This window comes from Sprattus sprattus, assembly GCF_963457725.1.
Source record: "Sprattus sprattus genome assembly, chromosome: 1".
Taxonomy (NCBI): Eukaryota; Metazoa; Chordata; class Actinopteri; order Clupeiformes; family Clupeidae; genus Sprattus; species Sprattus sprattus.
In genome coordinates, this window is record NC_137920.1 from 71,617,345 (window position 1) to 71,639,731 (window position 22,387).

General features: G+C 45.1%; 1 protein-coding gene across 1 annotated transcript in view; it reads right to left on the minus strand.

The window, feature by feature from the left end:
* The window catches only part of grk6 (G protein-coupled receptor kinase 6), a 59,397-nt gene that overhangs the window by 33,560 nt on the left and 3,450 nt on the right, over window positions 1-22,387 (minus strand). The window contains exon 2 of the mRNA XM_080831821.1: window positions 20,423-20,518. Coding sequence (XP_080687947.1) covers window positions 20,423-20,518 — 96 coding nt within the window. The remainder of the gene's footprint in view (window positions 1-20,422; window positions 20,519-22,387) is intronic.

Consider the following 22,387-nt stretch of genomic DNA (forward strand, 5'->3'; position numbering starts at 1 on the left):
GTGTGTGTGTGTGTGTGTGTGTGTGTGTGTGTGTGTATGTCACTTCACAAATCACTTTACATGTCATGTCATGACATAAGGGATACACTTCTTCTGATATGTTAAAAATACAGATATCCACACAAGACAAATAAAAATGAACTCATACATGTGCCAATGAAACAGATGAATATTGAGATAGGACACGGAGCATTTGTCAATTTGACAGTGAACAGGCATATCTCTGCTTCCTGATTCATGAGCACCTAAGTGCACCAGACATGTTCACACAAGAACATGAATTTCTCCCTCTTCAACCTAAATGGGACAGGTCAATAACTCTTTCTGCATGCTACAGAGGAACGAGGTCTAACAAACCAAACCAAACGTGGCTTTCTCTCTCTCCCTCTCTCTCTCTCTCTCTCTCTCTCTCTCTCTCTCTTCCAGCGTGTCCAGACACCTGATACTTTCCTCTCCTCAGAGAGACAGACACATGCCGGCCTGCTCCACTTTCCTCTTATTATCAGTGTGAGGCATAGAGGGGCGGCATCACGGCCTATTAGTCTGTGGGCTTGCAACACATCGCTGCCAGCGCTGCAAGACACCACTTCCTCAATCTCAAGTCAACTGGAATTCCATCCACAGCACACCGAGCCTCTTAAAATGGGCGATGGAAGTACAGTTGATTAATTCGAATTTAGATTATGGATTATGACGAATTCCTGCCATTATGCCGTCCACGGTGCCGTCACGGCACGTTATATAGAACAATGTTTGAGTCAACGAAAACTCACAATCATCCCCCACCTCAGTGACTCCACTTAGTTGAAAATCACCCCCATGCTGTTTTCAGAATTTGGGTGTTAGAAAGCACCGTTCTAAAGGAAGGCAGGTCGGGACGGGTGACAGACACAGATCAAATGTCAGCATGTAAAGCTCCACAGCAGGGCTGTTTCAAGCAGCTCTGACCATCAGCCATCCTCCTCACACAGCCCTCAGTGAGCAGAGAGATAAGCTCTCTCTCAGACAGAAGCCATCTCTTGAATGAATCAGACCCACATCTGGAATGGATCCATTCTAGATCAGGAAAGATCTGCTCCTAAGACAAGACAGCTGTGCTTTGTGTCAAGTCCTCGTGCACTAACGAGTCCTGGATCAAACATGAGAAAATGAAAGCTCCAGCCCTCATCAAAGACACCCAGGAACTTAAGCCCAGGAACTTGGACCAGAGCTGGAGTTCCTGAAGCGTTTTACACCGAGGGCCATGTAACCAACAGCACCATTTACTGCCATGGAGACACTGCGCAACATTTCATGCACATTCCATTCAACACTCTATGCACAGACAGACAAACAAAACAGAGTAAGAGCACTAAAATGGAGCATATTTTATAAGCGGCATACTGCACACTGAGGATGTAGTATGTGAATATGTCTATGTTAGTATATGTAGGACCTTTTGGCGCTGTTTCAAGTTTGCCATTGTAATCAATGGAGAGGGAGTCTAAACACTGAGAAGACGGCACGAACTAGACCCAAACATTGTGGATGGAGACAGGTCATTTTGGACCTCATATGAGACAAGGGTGCTATAAGAAATCAGGGACGGTGAAATTAATACTGTAAAAGAGCCTGTTAAGTATCTGTTAATTACGTTAATAGTGTTAGTTACCTAGAAGGAAAGCTAGCGCCATTTTGCTTGCTAGCCTACACATAATTGCAGTAACCGTAGCAACCATTCAGACCAACCACAGGGCCAAAGGGTTCTGATGGTTTCTCCAAACTGTTCTCAGCACGCAGACACTCAGTCATCCATGCGTCTGAGGGCACAGCGTGAAGGCTGTACAGATGCTTTGCGCTGAGCTGCTGGAGGGTGGGGCCGTGTCAGAGCCGGCTGTTCTCCGGCCTGTATGTCTGTAGGAGTGAGTTTTTGCTTCTACCCAAAGTGTGTGCAGACTCTGGGTGTGTGTGTGGTTGTGTGTGCGTGTGTGTGCGTGCGTATGTAGTATGTGTGTGTGTGTGTTGAGAGAGAGTGTATGTGTGTGTGTGTGTGTGTGTGTGTGTGTGTGTGTGTGTGTGTGAGTGCATGTGTGTGTGTGTGTGTGTGTGTGTTCTCTGTGGGCCCCAACACTGAGACACATAGTGTCTTGTTCCTTCAGAGAGGTGTGTGTGAAGTGGAGCTCAGACACACAGTAACGCCGTGTCCACTGTGTGTGTGTGTGTGTGTGTGTGTGTGTGTGTGTGTGTGTGTGTCCACTGTGATTCATTCTCCCACGCCACCCACACGGACATGTGTCAACGCGGCGCAACAGGAACTCACTGACTCAGGCACCCAGCCTCTCCAACCTGACCCGCATGTGGACCAGAACTCAGGCACCCAGCCTCACAGACCGACCCGCATTTGGGCCAGAACTCAGCCACCCAGCCTCACAGACCGACCCGCATTTGGGCCAGAACTCAGGTACCCAGCCTCACAGACGACCCACATTTGGGCCAGAACTCAGGCACCCAGCCTCACAGACCCGTACAGCATTTGGCCAGGCCTGGTGCACAGAACTGTGATCGATCCAGAAGTCCTCCCTGCTGACTTTACACAGTGAGCCGGTACAGTAGGGTTGTTCAGAGCGGTCGGGCTGTGTGTGATATGGTGGTGTGTGTGGTATGGTGGTGTGTGTGGTATGGTGGAGTGTGTGTGATGTGGTGGTGTGTGTGATGAGGTGGTGTGTGTGGTATGGTGGTGTGTGTGATATGGTGGTGTGTGCGATATGGTGGTGTGTTTTCCCAGTCAAAGGCAAGGAGTGGTTAGCCAGCCTATCGTATGGCTAAGAGCTATGTGTGTCAGCTGCAGCAGCACTCACACACACACACACACACACACACACACTAACAACAACAAATAGGGAGAGAGGGATGGACAGAGAGAGGGAGCCGAAATGCAGAAAGAGAAAGAGAGATAAGAGAGATGCAGAAAGAGAAAGAGAGAAAAGAGAGCTAGGGAGAGAGGGAGGAGAAATGCAGTAAGAGAAAGGGAGAGAAGAGAGATAGGGAGAGAGAGAGGTGCATTTCTCACGCTGTGGTACAAGTGGACTTGTCATACATAACAAAAACACAATGAGCTAGGTAAAATAGCAAACTATAAATTATATACAAAATACACTTTAAGAAGTAAAAATCAAAAAAGAATACAAAATGTAATTTGAGACGAGGAGTATGACAGTTTAGCTTTAAAGCGTCCAAAGAACGAGCTCTCTGGCATCTCATCCATGACAACAATCTTCAAGTCTAAACACGTCTCTTGCTGTGGAGCAGAACAGCCTGGGGATGAGGGCAGCTTCACAGTCAGCACAAACAACACAACATAGAGTGTGTGTGTTTGCCCCGTGTGAGCGAGTGTGTGCAAAAGTGTGCAAAAGTGTGCAAAAACTGAGCAAAGGCACACTACAAGCGTCTCACATCTACTGAAAGCAACAAAGGATAGAGCATCTATTACTCACCCCTGCTTAAAGATAAGCCCTTGACACATACTACTGACATTAAATAATTAAGCACAGTGAAAGTGATACAAGGAAAGCCAAATTGAGAAATGGACATAGACCAACATGAAGAACACATTATTTGGCAACCAAAGGAATCACACACAACAGGGCCGCATTTTCAGGACAATTCCACCCTCCAAAAAAATAAAGTGTAAATGTTGACGTCATGGCCAAAAGTTGATTTCAATGCAAATTTCAGAGTGCGTCATTGTGGCTTCTGACAGCACACTCCAGTGCTCCAATACACACATATTCACACACACACACACACACTACATGTTCCTATCCCCCCCCCCCCCCACCAACCTCCCCGGTGGCCCCGGCTGAATGCCAGGGGAGGGCGGAAAGCAAACAGGAGGATAAACAGGACCTGACCCCCCGATGCCCATTTCAACACAATAATCATATTAGCAGGCACACTATTTCATTCAACTACTGACAGTGGATCTATTGAGAGGACAGATGGGGAGCGGAAGACAGAGAGAGAGAGAGAAAGGGGGAGAGAGAGAGAGAGAGGGGTAGAGAGAAATAAATGAGTGAGAGACAGAGAAAGGGGAAAAAAGAGAGGGTGGGTTTGGGGTTTATCCTCAGTTCCCCTTTTCAGATGGGGGATGAGGGGGGGGGGGGGGGGCGTTTACAGCGGGTTCCTGTGAGCTCTTTTGTGAGAGTCTCACTGGGTCAGTGGAGTACTCCAGGCCTGTGTGTTGGCCCGCAGGCAGTTAATACATGTAGGACAGGAAATGACAAAGAGGGGGACGAGGGGAGTCATGGGGCGACGGCTGATAGAATAATTAATTGTGCATTGTGTCTTCTGCGTGCTCTTACATTCACACAGCTAAATGGATGATGCTTCTACACACACCACCACTTGCATCAGTGAGGCTCAAGCTCACACACACACATCCGATAGGCACTGGGCACTGGGATGCTCGAGGAGTGAAAATGTGTGTGTGCATGTATGTGTATCTATATGTCTGTTTGTGTGTTAGGGTTGTGCGGTATTTTGGTATTATAGTTGTCGACAATGACAAACGTATTTTCCAGACTATTAACCGCAGCGTATATATAAATCGCACTAGAGTATTTTATGTAGTGTTATAAAACCGACCCCTGTATTGACCGCTGCCATGTATTAATTGCAGGTTATTGTTTAATGTCTATGTGAAGCCATGTAATGCCACCCGCAAGTGGTTGTGATCACTTTCATCTCAAGACAGCCATTTATTGGTCACTTGATTTTGAGAAACTTTTCAGCTAATGTTGTGTTTCCTTGTTGCTATGGTTATCTTGGTGCTATGCTAGCTAAATAGCTAGCTAGCTAAGGACGCTTTTTAAACAACATTAAACAGTTTAAATGGAAGCGTTTCTTTTGCATGAAATGATAGCTAGCTATCTAGCTGATGTGGAAGTCTCCTCAATTTTACTTATATAAAGGTAAAGACAGGATAGGATAATTATAAAAAAGCTATAATGGGTAGTGAACTCTTGCCTACATTTACCCCATGAGAGAGCTAGGTGACCAGCAAACTGCAATTTTTAATAATCTGAAGATAAATTTACAGTTTTGAAATTGAATGGATGTAATATATTTTAAGCCATTGGTGGAAATGTTGGCGCTGTTGGAGTTTGCCTTTGTAAACAATAGAAAGCTTGACAAAATGCCTAGCAAACCCCATTAGGTGACACACCCCTACACAGTGAAGAAGAGTGGGGAACTGCATGGAATTAAACTAGTAGTTTGACTACATTTTGCAGTAGCAAATCAATTGCATTTATATTCGCATAGTGATTCAAGTGGTTCAATTACATAGTTAACTTTGTGCAGTTAACTTCTGAAACTACAAGCAAGGCATTCCTAGGCAAAGCATTCATCAGACAGCTGCCACCACTCACTTGACCTTTGTGCACACACACAAACACACACACAAACACACAAACACACACACACACACACACAATCCATCACACACACTGACCTTTGTGTAGTGCATGTGCAACAGGGCTGGTGATACTCAGTGCTCACACAACAACAACAGCAACAGCATCATGGATAAACCTCCCGCATCTCAGCCTGAGGAACAATCACTCTGGCTGTGCTTAAGTTCACCATCTCCATGTCAACAGAGAGAAAGCAAGGCTTATTAATAGAGACAGTGTGTGTGCGTGTGTGTGTGTGTGTGTGTGTGTGTGTGTGTGTGTGTGTGTGTGTGTGTGTGTGCATCAGTGCGTGTGTGTGTGTGTGTCTCTCTCGTTGTGTGCGTGTGTGTGAGTGTGTGTGTGTGCATCAGTGTGTGTCTCTCGGTGTGTGTGTGTGTGTGTGTGTGTGTGTGTGTGGGGGTCCATGTCAGAAGAGTGAAAGCAAGGCTCATTACCAGAGCAGTGAGCCGAGACTTGAGCTCTATTGGCCTGGCCCTGTCTCCTTCATCTCTCTCTCTCTCTCTCTCTCTCTCTCTCTCTCTCTCTCTCTCTCTCTCTCTCTCTCTCTCTCTCTCTCTCTCTCTCTCTCTCTCTCTCTCTCTCTCTCTCTCTCTCTCTCTCTCTCTCTCTCTTTTCTCCTTCCTGGTTCATCTTTCTCTTTTCTCCATTCTCTCTCTCCATTCTTGTCTTCTCACTCTCCTCTTCATCTCTCTTTCAGGATAACTGCTTCCCACTCATGTTTACTCTTTGTTCCTATGTCACACATGTACTTTCCTTTATCCCTCTCTCTCCCTCCCTCCCTATCTCTCGCTCTCTCTCTTCCTCTCTCTCTCTCCACTGCTTTCTCTCTCCCTCCCTCCTTCCTTCCTTCGTTCGTTTCACTCAACCCATTTCTGCCTCATTTATAGACGTACCAGGAAAAAGAAAGGGTCATTCTTGGAATCTTCTTTATCCAACAGAACACCCTCTCTTTATATCTCTCTCTCTCTCTCTCTCTCACACACACACACACACACACACACACACATCACACACACACAAGCCATCACACACAGCTGGCAAGCCAGTAGGGCCCACCCCACACACAAGCAGTTAAGGGCATGGTAGTCTGCTTTGCATAGAGATTTAACCGCAGATTAAGAAACGAGGAGACACCTGTTTATCAAACACTGATCAGGTCAAACTGGTTTCATATAGCAAGAGAAATGCATCACTGAATAATTAAAAATACATTAATACACTGCTGAAACTGCACCCCATAGACACAACACTGAGGTAATTTATGCAGACTTCTTATAGGCTTGCATGGGGGTGTGTCAATGTTATTCTCTGACTGACACGCCTGAATCATACCCAGTACTTTCTTTTTTCCTTTTTTTTTTTCATAGTGTGTTCTAAACACACATACTCGTGATGGCGGCTTGCTCTTTGAACCTCTTTGTTCTTCCCGTCCCCTGTTTGTGCACCTGCATCTGTTGGCTTATTCAAAGTCAGTCAGCCTGGCTATTCCACAGAAGTGCTGGGGAAGCTGACGTCTACTTCACGGAGAGTCCACCCTCTGCCTGGTCACATGGAGTACCTGCAGCCAGAACAACAGCCCAGTCTGACCCTTATTTAGACACTGGTCTGGAGAGGACCATCCAGGACAGACCGGGGCAGTTACGGACAGATCGGGGCAGTTATCTGGGCGGTTGGATGTTGGGTCACATTGGCAGGCTCTGAGCCCACACAGCCCAACAGAGACAGTTCTGGGCCAGTACATGATTGGTTCCCCTGTCTTCAGCTACCGAAGGGATGCCTCGATACATGTGCTGTGCCTGCGCTGGCCCTGATGTAACGAGGAAGTGGCCAGTCATCTCATCTGGATAGCTGGTTAGCTGGTTAGCATTAGCCTTGCTTAAATGGCCAGTCATCTCATCTGGATAGCTGGTTAGCTGGTTAGCGTTAGCCTTGCTTAAATGGCCAGTCATTCACAATTAACTTCTCTCAAGTTCACAACTAACTCCTATCAAGTCAAGTCCATATCCCTGAGCCATATCCATGATGAGTCCTGGCATGTGCACTGGGGCTTTAACACTACAACTACCACTACGCTAAGGTTGATGGCTATTTAAAGATTTTGCTGTTACATTTTACACTTGCAATAGCTAAATTCAGTGCCTTTTTCTTTCCCTGATTAGAGATGGAGTTTTCACTGGGGTGTTGAAAGGACTGATGGTAAAAATATGTGAAATTCCCAAAGGTAATTAGATTAAAAGGCTTCTTTCCTACTAGTGTAGTGCACAGATGCCAACCTCACACACTCCCAACCTCACACACTGACAGCCTCACACACTGCCAACCTTACACACTGCCAACCTCACATATTCCCAGCCTCACACACTTCCAACCTCACACACTTCCAACCTCACATACTCCCAACCTCACACACTTCCAGCCTCACACACTGCCAACCTCACACACTTCCAACCTCACACACTTCCAGCCTCACACACTGCCAACCTCACACACTTCCAACCTCACATACTCCCAGCCTCACACACTGCCAACCTCACATACTCCCAAACTCACATACTACCAAACTCACACACTTCCAGCCTCACACACTGCCAACCTCACACACTTCCAACCTCACACACTTCCAGCCTCACACACTGCCAACCTCACACACTTCCAACCTCACATACTCCCAGCCTCACACACTGCCAACCTCATACTCCCAAACTCACATACTACCAAACTCACACACTTCCAGCCTCACACACTGCCAACCTCACACACTTCCAACCTCACACACTGCCAACCTCACATACTCCCAACCTCAAATATTCCCAGCCTCACACACTGCCAACCTCACACACTTCCAACCTCACATACTCCCAAACTCACACACTTCCAGCCTCACACACTGCCAACCTCACACACTTCCAACCTCACACACTTCCAGCCTCACACACTGCCAACCTCACACACTTCCAACCTCACATATTCCCAGCCTCACAGTGCTAGCCTATCATATGTGAGTCCTGCAGGCGTGGGAGGAGAGGCCCCATGTTCTACCCAGGGTCACCCTATTTATAAAGTGGACAAACCTTTCAGACACACAGCAGATTAATGAATTGCCTTCATCAGTGGGATACAATGAAATGAAACGCTCAAATTAAGAACCGTAAGAAAATAAACTTAACAAAATAGAAATCACATGCCTCTAAAAATAGCACCGTTTAACAAAAACGTTTGTTGTTTGTGAACTTCTGAAACGCTTTGGTCTGACATACGAGTACATTTAAACCCAGTGTTGGTCTTCAGGCCTGAATAGAGACCTTATCAGTATATTTTGCTGTAGGCGATAAACCATAAACATACAGTTTAAAAATAAAACACACGCTTCTTCTGTTCACACGGCAAGGAGCATGGGAGCTAAAGTTGTTGAGGTCACACACTCAAAAGACCATTCACAACTAACTCTACTTGTGGATGTCACACACACACACTCTGAAGACCATTCACAACTCCCTCTACTTGTTGAGTTCACACTCACACACACTCAGAAGACCATTCACAACTACCTCTACGTATGGCTGTATGGGCTGTATAGCCATAGTTACACGATGTTGTAGCCTATACGGTTTATTGTTGTTTTGATATATTATATAGGCTGTTTATTCAGCTGATTATTATCAGTACCCTAGAGGAGATACTCAACACTGAACCACCCTCACAGTATTAATAACAGAGAACAGTAACTTGACTATGACTTGATTAGGTGTTCAGTGACTCGTATTATGAAGCTACCACTGAGACCAGCCAAACAAAAAAGCTGTGAATTCTTCCTGTTTCTTTATGTCTAAATTTATACTGTGACTGTGTGTGAGTGTGTGTGTGTGTGTGTGTGTGTGTATTTCAGTACAGACCTTAGCATAACTGTTTACAGCTTGAGAAAGTACAGCACAATGATGTTGAATTTACTGACTACAAGCGCAGTTAAAAGAGCATATCACTTGCAATATCCTTCTGGTACCAGGCTATAAAACATATTCTGTCTGAATCACGTTTGGGGGTCATTGTCCAAACACATTAGACACATCTCACACCAACCCAACAAATGTAGTCATTCTTAAAGAAAAATGCATTTGAACTTTTTAACGTTTTAACGGTGCCTTCTGGCCCCGACTAATTCCACTGCGAATAGCGAACAGCAAAGCATCAGCTGCTCTAACATGGCATGGGAACATGTCACAAACTTGCACTTGGCTTTTAATGTTTGTTTTATGATGTCTCACGGAGCACATTATCCTCGGGGAGCAAGCCTTGTTTTGTTACTGGAAATAACGATGTGTCACATGAACAATCCCTCCACCGGGCAATCTTATAGACCACTGCTGCATATCACTGCTGAGACGAATGTGGCGTCTGCAGGGGACGGGGGAGCTTTCGAGGGTGAGAACCAAAAAAAAAAAACTAATCATGCACTTCACCTTGGAGATAATAAAAGGGGTCATTGTGTGAAATTCATATGACAAAACCCCACTTCCCCCCCACTCCAGGTCATAGAGGTCCGCACTTAACCCGAGATGCAATAAATTATGGAATGGTTAGCAAGTGAAGACAGCTGGAGGAGCCGGGTGATGCGAACCAGGCAGAAAAACATTACACCCTGCGCACCCCGAGGTCCCAATGTTTTATCTCTCCAACTTCGCTTCCCAATTTGGCCTTCAATGTTTACATTGTTGCAGCGTTGAAGTGAGCCTAGTGTGCGATGTGCGACTCCGACGACAGACTGGCATTGTCTCCAGTCCTGGCTCCGCTTCATCTCCCGAAAGGCAGCCGTGAAAAACAAGGGCCGTAAAAATGCACCCTGAGGACAGACAAGTGGCATGTCAAAGTCTTTTGCTGCGGGGAATGACACAGCGACATAAACAGCAGGCTCGGAATTAAAAGAAACAGCATGAACCTCATGTACTGAAGCTCTGAGCGCAGCGGACCAGGAAGCATTTGGCCCCGAACTAGGCCAGAACCGGCCTGCTTCCTTCAGCACCTTTTACAGCAGCCATGACCTGCTCAGACTTCACTGACCTCCGCTTCATGAGAAAAGACTGATCAGAAATCAGTGCAAACATCTAAAAATGGTTCAGACTATACCTTCTCCTCCGTAATGCGTGTCGAGGTTTCTTTAGGCAACGCAATGAGCTTCCAAATAGCAGGAAGTAGGGACGCTGTGTATGGCGCTCTCTCGGCTATCAGTAGGCTGAGGCATCAGGCCCTCAAAGCACTCAAAGAGACCTGAGAGCAGTTAAGAGTTGAACACATTACTACATTACAACAAGGGGGAGAAGCTCATAAAAGCTGTCAATAGTACCATACCATCCCCCGGACTCTGACCAACCCAAATGGGCCAGTTCTTTCATAGATCCATTACCAGTTACATACCAGTCATTATCACCAGAACCGGTGGGACATCACTGATTACACAACAAGTAGATCCGGTCAAACTATTTATCAATTTCTGATTGGACAAGAGGTATTCCATGAGTGGGAATATCCTGGCACATCCTCCTACTCCTCACCACTTGTAATCGCCTTGCATTAAATATAGTCTGACGTTTGATTCATTTTATACTTTCTTACACTTTCTATATATTCTTTTTTTATACTTGACCATTTTAGAGTGAGGAAAGGGAGCAAATTGAATAGGGGGAATGTTAACCTATAGTATAAAGACAGGTGAGGGAACCAATGGACATGCACTAATAGCCTCTCTGACCTTGGCTACAGAGTAACAGTATCTGTTGCTTGGCAACGCTAAATACCAAAAACTCCAGCTGGAACTATTTTCAGGGGGCAGAGAATGAATAACCTATTTTATGATTTTAATGCTATATCAAATAAAATGTGTCCTCTGACCTGAAGAACGGTCCAGCTAACTTGACCCCTAGCTGAGCTGCTTTAGCGTAGCATCTAACAGGAAGTGAGAGACTCGTCTTCCACCAATGCCTTCGGCCATCACTGGTCACACCATCAGTTTACACAGGGTGGAACATGAGGTTTGGGGGTACAAATGTTGTGTTTTGTAAGCACTGTATGTGTCAGTGTTAAAGGCACCCAGTGCAACTTTCGAGGCAAAAATAAACAATCGATTTCTAGTCTTTTTTACATGTAGTAAGTTTCAATAACTCCATACCATTACATATCGACATTCAAGGAGCAAAGATGAGACGTCGTTGTGTGGTGAGAACTGATAGAAAATCGTAAACAACAACAATCTTTATTTATTGGTGCCACCAATAAATAAAGCAGGATTCCCGTCGGCAATTCTCTGAGTTTTTTCTGAAAAATTGAATGTTTATTTTTGCCTCGAAAGTTGCACTGGGTGCCTTTAAGCCCTTACTTGTGATTTGGCATTAGTAGTAAACGTCAGTTGTTGGCAGCTCACCTTGAAGGCTAACTGACATCCGAATCAGGTTTATTGGCCAAGTCATTTTGCACAAACTCTCAGTGTGGCTCTCAGTGTGCTTACACAAAATATTACATTACAACACAATACAAAACAAACACAATACAAATACTTACAGTGCAATGGTCTATGAAGTTTAAGAAAGTATATACAGGAGCTGTGAATTGTTACAACAATAGTGCAAAGAAGAAGTGGAGAGTGCAAAAAGTGCAGGGATAAATATATATGCTACAGTGGATTAGCTGTTCAGTAGTGAGACGACGAGGGGGAGGTTTTTGTGAACAGTGATCTGTAGCGCCTACCAGAGGTGAGGCGTTTGAATAGTTTGTGTCCGGGGTGTGAGGGGTCTGCAGTGATTTTTCCTGCCCGTTTCCTGACTCTGGAGGTGTACAGGTCTTGGATGGTGGGCAGGTTGGCACCAATGATCTTTTCTGCAGACCTGACTGTCCGTTGGAGTCTGTTCTTGGTGGCCGATCCAAACCAGACAGTTATTGACAGTTAGTGCACAGAACAGACTCTATGAACCACCAGGTTGCGGGAGATTGTGGATCCCAGAAACCTGAAGGATTCCACAGCCAACACAGTACTGTTGAATATGGTAAGGGGGGGCAGTGCTGGGGGGGCTCCGCCTGAAGTGACATCAACATGTGACATCAACATCAACCGGTTATGGACTGATACTACGCCCGCTATATCACTACAATGTGTGACCGAAGTTTCTGGCTACCTGCTGCAGGACTATGATAGAATAAAATAATTATGTAAAGTAGGTCTTGAAATAAGATGTCAGATGTAAGGTGAGGTTTTGAAATAAAAAATGAAAAATAAAATATGTTGACAGACTAACACATTGATCACAGGCTTTGTATAATGAAGGGGGTTATGCAGTATTGGTTTAGCCAGCCTGACAAAAGGCTGACATCTTCCAAGGTAACAGTGATGTATGAAGCAGCTGGGAGTTCTTTAGCATTCTGTCACAACTAGAGCTACATCTTCCCCCTCCCATCCAGTCGCCATGACACCTGAAGGCTGTTCGTGTGTGTGTGTGTGTGTGTGTGTGTGTGTGTGTGTGTGTGTGTGTATGTGTGTGTGTGTGTGTATGTGTGTGCGTGTGTGGTCTGAGTGCAGTCACTGAGTAAGGAGGTGTGCAGATTAGGTTCTCTCTTCCTGTTAGCGGAGCGGCTGATTTATACTGCCATGAGCTGAACAGGATGCAGACGCCCAAGAAGCAGCTTCCCATAACGCCTTCTGCTTCCAGTTGTTACATACTACATACTACATATACTACACACTACATATAATAATACAATGCTGTCATGTACTTACATGTTACTACATGTTAGCAATCTAAAAACCTCAACCCTAACCCTAACCCTAGCCTCATGCACAGGTTGTAACAACGTTTACTGTACTGTACTCAACAATTAATCAATATATTCAGTATTACGTAAATATTATTATTACTAATGCGTTCAGGTACGGAGTACCTCTCCTGTACCAGTAATAACACTGAGTTCCTCTCCTGTATGTACATACTATTACCGGGTACCTCTCCTGTATGTGCCATTTTCTTAACATACTGTACAACAACCTCACCAATCCCAACACTGTCCCCATGCAAGTACAGTCCCATAATTTACTATAGTGTGCTTATCAATGAATCAAGTGTAAAGAAAGAATAAATTACATTAGATTAGATTCAACGAGTACATGAGGACACTGATAATGCTTTATAGCTTACATGGGATACATGAATCCCTGTCTTCTACACCAGGCAGGGAGTTACAGGGGCAGGGCTAGTGTTAAATGTGTGATAGATAGAGCGGTCCTATCCAGGCAGGGAGATACAGGTGCAGAGCTAGTGTTTAATGTGTGATAGTGTGGAGCACTACTATCCAGGCAGGGAGATACAGGTGCAGGGCTAGTGTTTAATGTGTGATAGATAGAGCACTCCTATAGAGACAGGTAGTGACAGGTGCAGGGCTAGTGTTTAATGTGTGATAGATAGAGCACTCCTATAGAGACAGGTAGTTACAGGGGCAGAGCTAGTGTTTAATGTGTGATAGTGTGGGGCACTCCTCTGACAGTTGCAGAGCTAGTGTTTAATGTGTGATAGATAGAGCACTCCTCTCCAGGCAGGGTGTTACAGGGGCAGAGCTAGTGTTTAATGTGTGATAGATAGAGCACTCCTCTCCAGGCTGGCAGCCGTACTGAGACAAAGCTAGCTCTTAAAGTCCGTCCAGAATCATGTGATGGCGTGGAGCACTACTATCCAGGCATGGAGTTACAGGGGCAGGGCTAGTGTTTAATGTGTGATAGATAGAGCACTCCTCTCCAGGCAGGGAGTGACAGGTGCAGGGCTAGTGTTTAATGTGTGATAGATAGAGCACTCCTCTCCAGGCAGGGAGATACAGGGGCAGAGCTAGTGTTTAATGTGCAATAGAGCACTCCTCTCCAGGCTGGCAGCCGTACTGAGACAAAGCTAGCTCTTAAAGTCCGTCCAGAATCATGTGATGGCGTGGAGCACTACTATCCAGGCATGGAGTTACAGGTGCAGGGCTAGTGTTTAATGTGTGATAGAGCACTCCTATCCAGGCAGGGAGATACAGGTGCAGAGCTAGTGTTTAATGTGTGATAGATAGAGCACTCCTATCCAGGCAGGGAGATACAGGTGCAGAGCTAGTGTTTAATGTGTGATCGATAGAGCACTCCTATCCAGGCAGGGTGTTACAGGGGCAGAGCTAGTGTTTAATGTGTGATAGATAGAGCACTCCTATCCAGGCATGGAGTTACAGGTGCAGAGCTAGTGCAGGGCAGGGGGAGGGCTAGTGTTTAATGTGTCATAGTGTGGGGCACTCCTCTCCTGGCTGGTAGTCGTACTGAGACAGAGGAACAGCATAAGAGCAAAATCATATGATTGTGTTTCAATGTAATTTAGGAGTTGCTTTCATTCCCTCACAGCAGTTCATCTGTCTCAGTTGCATTCAGTCATATGGGAGAGAGAGAGAGAGAGACAGAGAGAGACAGAGAAAAGAACAGTACATGGTACTCTAAGAGAGAGAGAGAGAGAGAGAGAGAAAGCGAGAGAGAGAGAGAGAGAGATAAAGAGAGAGACAGAGAGAGACAGAGAAACAGTACATGGTACTCTAAGGTGACTGTGGACCTCAGGGGGAAGGAGAGAGCAAGTATCTAATTTACACAGCGCAAGATTGGGAGGGAGTGAGAGAGAGAGAGAGAGATGTGCACAAGAGGACCTTACTTCATCTGAGAGAGAGAGAGAGAGAGAGAGCGAGAGAGAGAGAGAGAATGTGTGTGTGAGAGACAGGAAGTGTTGGGTCAAATTTTACAACATGTCAGCCGTTTTTTTTTTTCTTCCTCTGTCCTCCTCTGTTCTCTTCATGGCACACACTCATGCTCTAACTCACACACACTACTCACACACACTCTCATGCTCTAACTAACACACACCACTCAAACACACTCTCATGCTCTAACTCACACACACCACTCACACACACTCACACACACTCTCATGCTCTCACTAACACACACCACTCACACACACTCACACACACTCTCATGCTCTAACTAACACACACAACTAACACACACCACTCACACACACCCTCATGCTCTAACTAGCACACACCACTCACACACACTCTCATGCTCTAACTCACACAAACCACTCACACACACCCTCATGCTCTAACTAGCACACACCACTAACACACACTCTCAGGCTCTAACTAGCACACACCACTCACACACACTCTCATGCTCTAACTCACACACACCACTCACACACACTCTCATGACACACTTACACACACCACTAACACACACTCTCATGCTCTAACTCAAACACACCACTCACACACACCACTAACACACACCACTCACACACACTCTCATGCTCTTACTAACACACACCACTCACACACACCACTCACACACACTCTCATGACACACTTACACACACCACTCACACACACTCTCATGCTCTAACTAACACACACCGCTCACACACACTCTCATGCTCTAACTAACACACACCACTAACACACACCACTAATACACACCACTCACAAACACTGTCATGACACACTAGCACACACCACTGACTCACACACACACTCCACTATCACACTCTCATGCTCTAACTAAACCAGACCACTAACACAGACTCTAATGCTCTAACTAACACACACCACTCACACACACCACTAACACACACCACTCACACACACCACTCACACACACCACTAACACACACTCTCATGCTCTAACTAACACACACCACTAACACAGACTCTCGTGCCGTAACTAACACACACCACTAACACACACCACTAACACACACTCTCATGCTCTAACTAACACACACCACTAACACACACTCTCATGCCGTAACTAACACACACCATGTACACACACCACTAACACACACTCTCATGCCGTAACTAACACACACTCTCGTGCCTTTACTGAGCCCAGTGTGACGGACTGCATGAGCCTCCAACTCAGGGATGCCAATCATGTGTCAGTGCGTTTGTTCTTCTCCCTTTTGCAGACGCTCGAGTGAGTGAGCAACAGCCAACGTGCGCGGCGGCAACAACTTCCTGTTTCGGCCAAGGCCACCATTTCCTTTCTGGAGAGTTTGTGGTGCAGCTGCAGAGCTGCCTTCAGATGCAGCCCAACGCCCACCTCTTCCTTCTGCCCTCGGCCATGCCACCCAGGGCACACTTAAACAGGACACAAAGTGTGTGTGTGTGTGTGTGTGTGTGTGTGTGTGTGTGTGTGTGTGTGTGTGTGTGTGTGTGGTCTGAGTGCATGCGTGCTGTCACTGAGTAAGGAGGTGTGCAGATGAAGTTCACCCATCCTGTTAGCGGAGCGGCTGATTTATACTCCCATGAGCTGAACAGGACGCAGACGCCCAAGAAGCAGCTCTCCTGAACTAGCAATTAGACTGAGTACCTCTCCTGTATATAAATATTACTACTGAGTACCTCTCCTGTATGTACATATTATTACTGAGAACCTCTCCTGTATATAAATATTACTACTGAGTACCTCTCCTGTTTATTAATATTACTACTGATTACCTCTCCTGAACTAGCAATTAGACTGAGTACCTCTCATGTACTAGTAATAACACTGAGTACCTTTCATGTACTAGTAATAACACTGAGTACCTCTCATGTACTAGTAATAACACTGAGTACCTCTCGTGTACTAGTAATAACACTGAGTACCTCTCATGTACTAGTAATAACACTGAGTACCTCTCATGTACTAGTAATAACACTGAGTACCTCTCATGTACTAGTAATAACACTGAGTACCTCTCATGTACTAGTAATAACACTGAGTACCTCTCATGTACTACTAGTACTAACACTGAGCACCTCTCATGTACTACTAGTAATAACACTGAGTACCTCTCATGTACTACTAGTAATAACACTGAGTACCTCTCATGTACTAGTAATAACACTGAGTACCTCTCATGTACTACTAGTAATAACACTGAGTACCTCTCATGTACTACTAGTAATAACACTGAGTACCTCTCATGTACTAGTAATAACACTGAGTACCTCTCATGTACTACTAGTAATAACACTGAGTACCTCTCATGTACTACTAGTAATAACACTGAGTACCTCTCATGTACTACTAGTAATAACACTGAGTACCTCTCATGTACTACTAGTAATAACACTGAGTACCTCTCATGTACTACTAGTAATAACACTGAGTACCTCTCATGTACTAGTAATAACACTGAGTACCTCTCATGTACTACTAGTAATAACACTGAGTACCTCTCATGTACTACTAGTAATAACACTGAGTACCTCTCCTGCAGTAGTTTTTGGTGCAGGTGCAGAGCTGCCTTCAGAAGCAGCCTAATGCCCACCTCTCCCTTCTGCTCTTAGCCATGCCAGCCAGGGCCCCCTTAAAGCAACACTATGCAACAATGGGACACTTTTTGAGGTACGGTTTTATAGGCAAGTAGTTTTGGTTCCATCCTCAAATTAATTTTGATAGCATATGTTGATGTGAAGGATGGATAAACAACTGTGTCTCTCCCACTAGCCATCCAGGATATGCCCTATGTAGTTCTATGTTCCGGGCTGGAACACCCTGCAACAATGGAAGACAAGTTTTCACAGCATGACATTGCCAACTTAACCTCCAAAAGACACCAGTTAGTGTGTTGGCAAGATTCTGTCAATTGGATTGTTGTGTGATGTGATGCTTTTTAGATAGTTAGCTTACTAGTTTTGGAACAGAACTACGTATTGCTGCTTTATAGGACACACAACGTCTTTGTCACCTCTTCATCCAGGAGTTTCACTGCTGCTGATAACGTGTCTCACGGCTCTACTGTGCAACGTTGTGTTTGTGAACTTGTGCAAGGTTGCATCGGGTTGCGGAAGGCTTAGTGACACACAACACTCTCTCATGCAACGAATGTCATGTCAGGTCATTGGGTGCAATAGGGCTGCAAAATTATGAAAACAATCGAAACATAGTAGGGCCCTGTGTGTGTGTGTGTGTGTGTGTGTGTGTGTGTGTGTGTGTGTGTGTGTGTGTGTGTGTGTGTGTGTGTGTGTGTGTGTGTGTGTGTGTGTGTGTGTGTGTGTTTGATGCCATCTCCAGCGGCACAGTCACAAAGAAAAAAAACTACTTCTCATTGTTCCCCGTGGAGACATTTCAAAGGAGATAGAGTTGCAAAAGAAATGGAGAGCAATACAAGATAATGAGTTCTAGAAAAGAATCCATAAACTATAAATGAATGAAATATGAAATTATCCTACCGAGTTCTGTCACTGGTTATGAGGTTGCACACAGACACACACACTCACTCACTCACTCACACACTCACACACACACTCACACACTCACACACTCACACACTCACACACTCACACACTCACACACACACACACACACACACACACAGTTTCCTGTGTTTTAACATTTTTGTTTTGAAAAGAACTGAATCGATGCAAGTCCCAGGTCTGCGTCACTAACATGTACAACCAAAAGACAGCATTCCCGCTGTGAAGTCTTCTCGGTCGGTTGCCTGTTTCCACAGGTTCTGTAATTGAAGTTTCTGTTTCTGTAGAAGATGACTGTATAGCCTCTATTCCGTCATGGTAACTTGTTAATGACAGTAAAACAGTGAATGACGATCAACTTGATCGTAATATCTGTGCAACTTGATCTTGATAAGCGTGCAACTTGAAATGAATCTGAAATTTCCATATCTAGGCATTTTTCTTTATTTTCTTGTAGACCATTTAACCTGATTTATCAGAATGCCTGGCTTTCAGTTTGTGCTCTGAAGGTTTTCTGTACATAAAAAAAATTCAATTCATACTTTTTCATGCAATGGTACATGAAAATGTATCTAAAAAGAATCCATCCTTTAGCCATAGATATGTCCTAGTTTATTAAAAAGAGGCCGGAGTACAACCATGGATGACCCTGAGTCTGACTTACAACACGACATTAGACCATCTGCAACCCACAAAGCTCCGTAGTTTTTTTTTTGTTTGTGAGTTGGTTGTGGACTGATTTATCAGTACTTTTCAAGAGGTTAAAACGCTGTCAACTGCATTTGTTCATGGTAACAGACAGATCCAAATTTCCCACCATTGCAAATTCAGTGGTGACACACCACATACACAGCAGCTAGTGCACCTGGGTTGAGAAAGCTGAACACCGGCCATGTTAGCTGCTAGTGAACCCAATATTTTAGCATTGTAGCATATTAGCTAAAGTGGCCCCAATATTTAAGCAAAGTAGCATATTAGCTACTAATGAAGCCAACATTTTTGCAATGTCGCATATTAGTGAACCAAACATTTTGGCAGAGTAGCATGGTAGCGTAGTAGCTACTAGTGAACACAACACTTGGCCATATCGCATATTCTGAATTTGGTGTTTAATCAGAGGGCTAAACCTGTTTTTCAGGTTGATCTTTCAGCAGGTTTATATACAAGAAGATTATCACACATACCTGCAAGGTCAATACTGTCTGTGTGTTCATGCGGTGCATCCAGGTACTGTACCCCACATACTTTGAATGCAGCTTTGCAACAGTGACTGTTCAACTAACCTGCACCTCCCTAGTCAGGAGTTTCTAGGGTGGCGCAGTCGAGAAACAGTCAAACTAAAACACCATGAAATGCCAGCTGATCTGACACCAACCTGATGCCGATGGCGAACTGAGAGAGGCCTGTTGGGCTGGGATGTAACTGATCCCCGAGTCCAGGGAGTCAGTGGCATTCAGCAGAGTTCACACACACGCACACACACACACACACACACACACACACACACACACACACACACACACACACACACACACACACACACACACACACACACGCACAGACACACACACACAGACACACACACACACACACACACACACACACACACACACACACACACACACACACACACACACACACACACACACACACACACACACACACACACACACACACACACGTACCTGTAGTCTGGCGAAGCTCCTCACACAAGCTGATGTGGGGGAACTGCAGCATTTGTTTCCATTTCTTGCTCTTTCCCTTTCTGTTCCCCCCACCACCTAGAAAAGCAGACACCCACCCACACACACAGGAAATCAGTTAAGGAGCACACACAACCACAGACACACACTCATACATGTATTCACATACAAACACATACACATTCATGTGCACACCCAGATTTATACATACACAACCATGCTTTAACACAGTGGTTCTGAACCTGGGTTCGTTGAGCCACTCTCAGGGGTTCGGCAGGGGTCAAGACACACACAGTATAGCCCGTTTCACACTAGCAATGTCGTTTTGAAGAAATCATATTTTATTTTTCAAATTACGAAGGGTTCAGCGAATGCACTGATGAAGCTTGCAGGGTTCAGTATCTCCAAAAAGGTTAAGAACCACTGCTTTAACAGATTTCTTCAACAGGAAATGTGAGGTGCTGACAAAGGTCACTGATTGATTTCCCATGGAGCTTACAAAAAAGATGTATACCTTACCTGTACCTGTACTATTAAGATAAGGTAATCATTCTACTCTGTGTATCCCCTATGTACATCACTGCAACTGAACTGCTACAGGGAGACATTTACTTGGCGTTACGGTATTCTGTGATTGTTCATTTCGTTTCAACATCCTTTCCTGCATGTGTCTCATAGAAGGGAAAGTACTATAAGCAGTCGGAATAGTGGCAGTAAGGAAAGACCTATTAGCAGTCGGAGTAGTGGCAGTAAGGGAATAACTATTAGCAGTCGGAATAGTGGCAGTAAGGAAAGAACTGTTAGCAGTCGGAATAGTGGCAGTAAGGAAAGAACTATTAGCAGTCGGAATAGTGGCAGTAAGGAAATAACTATTAGCAGTCGGAATTGTGGCAGTAAGGAGAGTACTATTAGCAGTAAGAATAGTGGCAGTAAGGGAAGAGCTATTAGCAGTCGGAATAGTACCAGTAAGGAAAGAACTATTAGCAGTCGGAATAGTGGCAGTAAGGGAAGAGCTATTAGCAGTCGGAATAGTACCAGTAAGGAAAGACCTATTAGCAGTCGGAATAGTGGCAGTAAGGGAAGAGCTATTAGCAGTCGGAATAGTACCAGTAAGGAAAGACCTATTAGCAGTCGGAATAGTGGCAGTAAGGAAAGAACTATTAGCAGTCGGAATAGTGGCAGTAAGGGAAGAGCTATTAGCAGTCGGAATAGTACCAGTAGGGAAAGTGTTCCTATGAGATTCTACTAAATGATCACGCCATTGTTACAACTGTTTCTAAACAGGAGAGTGATTCTATTTTAGAGCTTGTTTGACCACAAACTTAATGCACTGGGATAAATATCTCAGTAAAAAATACAAGGCTACACAGCACGGACGTCATCCACAAACTGTGTAGATGGGGTCTGGATTCTGACCCAGTTTTGGTCCGGATGTGGCCCAAATACACTGATCCCAGCACCGTATCATCGTGGGTGAATTGAGTTAAAAGTAACAAACAGAATGCAGACTTGGCAAGGGCAGGCAAGGTCTTGGTGAACAAACCAAACCTTTGTGAAACGATCCTTTGACACTTGCGGAATTAGCCCTGGCCTCTCTGAGGACACTGAAGAGACTTCTGCGGTGAGCCTCAGAAATGGTAATTTTCCTTCCCTGCACTTTCTTTCCCACACACACTCTTAATGCGCGCGTGCGCACACACACACACACACACACACACACACACACACACACACACACACACACACACACACACACACACACACACACACACACACACACACACACTCACTCTCTTAATGTACAGCAGCTCAATGCTCTCTTACGCCACACACACTCTTAATGTACAGCAGCTCAATGCTCTCTTACGCTACTGTACCCACAAGAACACTTACTCCTAGGCAGACTGACCCATCCTTAGAGAGGAGTGTGCGTTTGTGTGTGTCTTA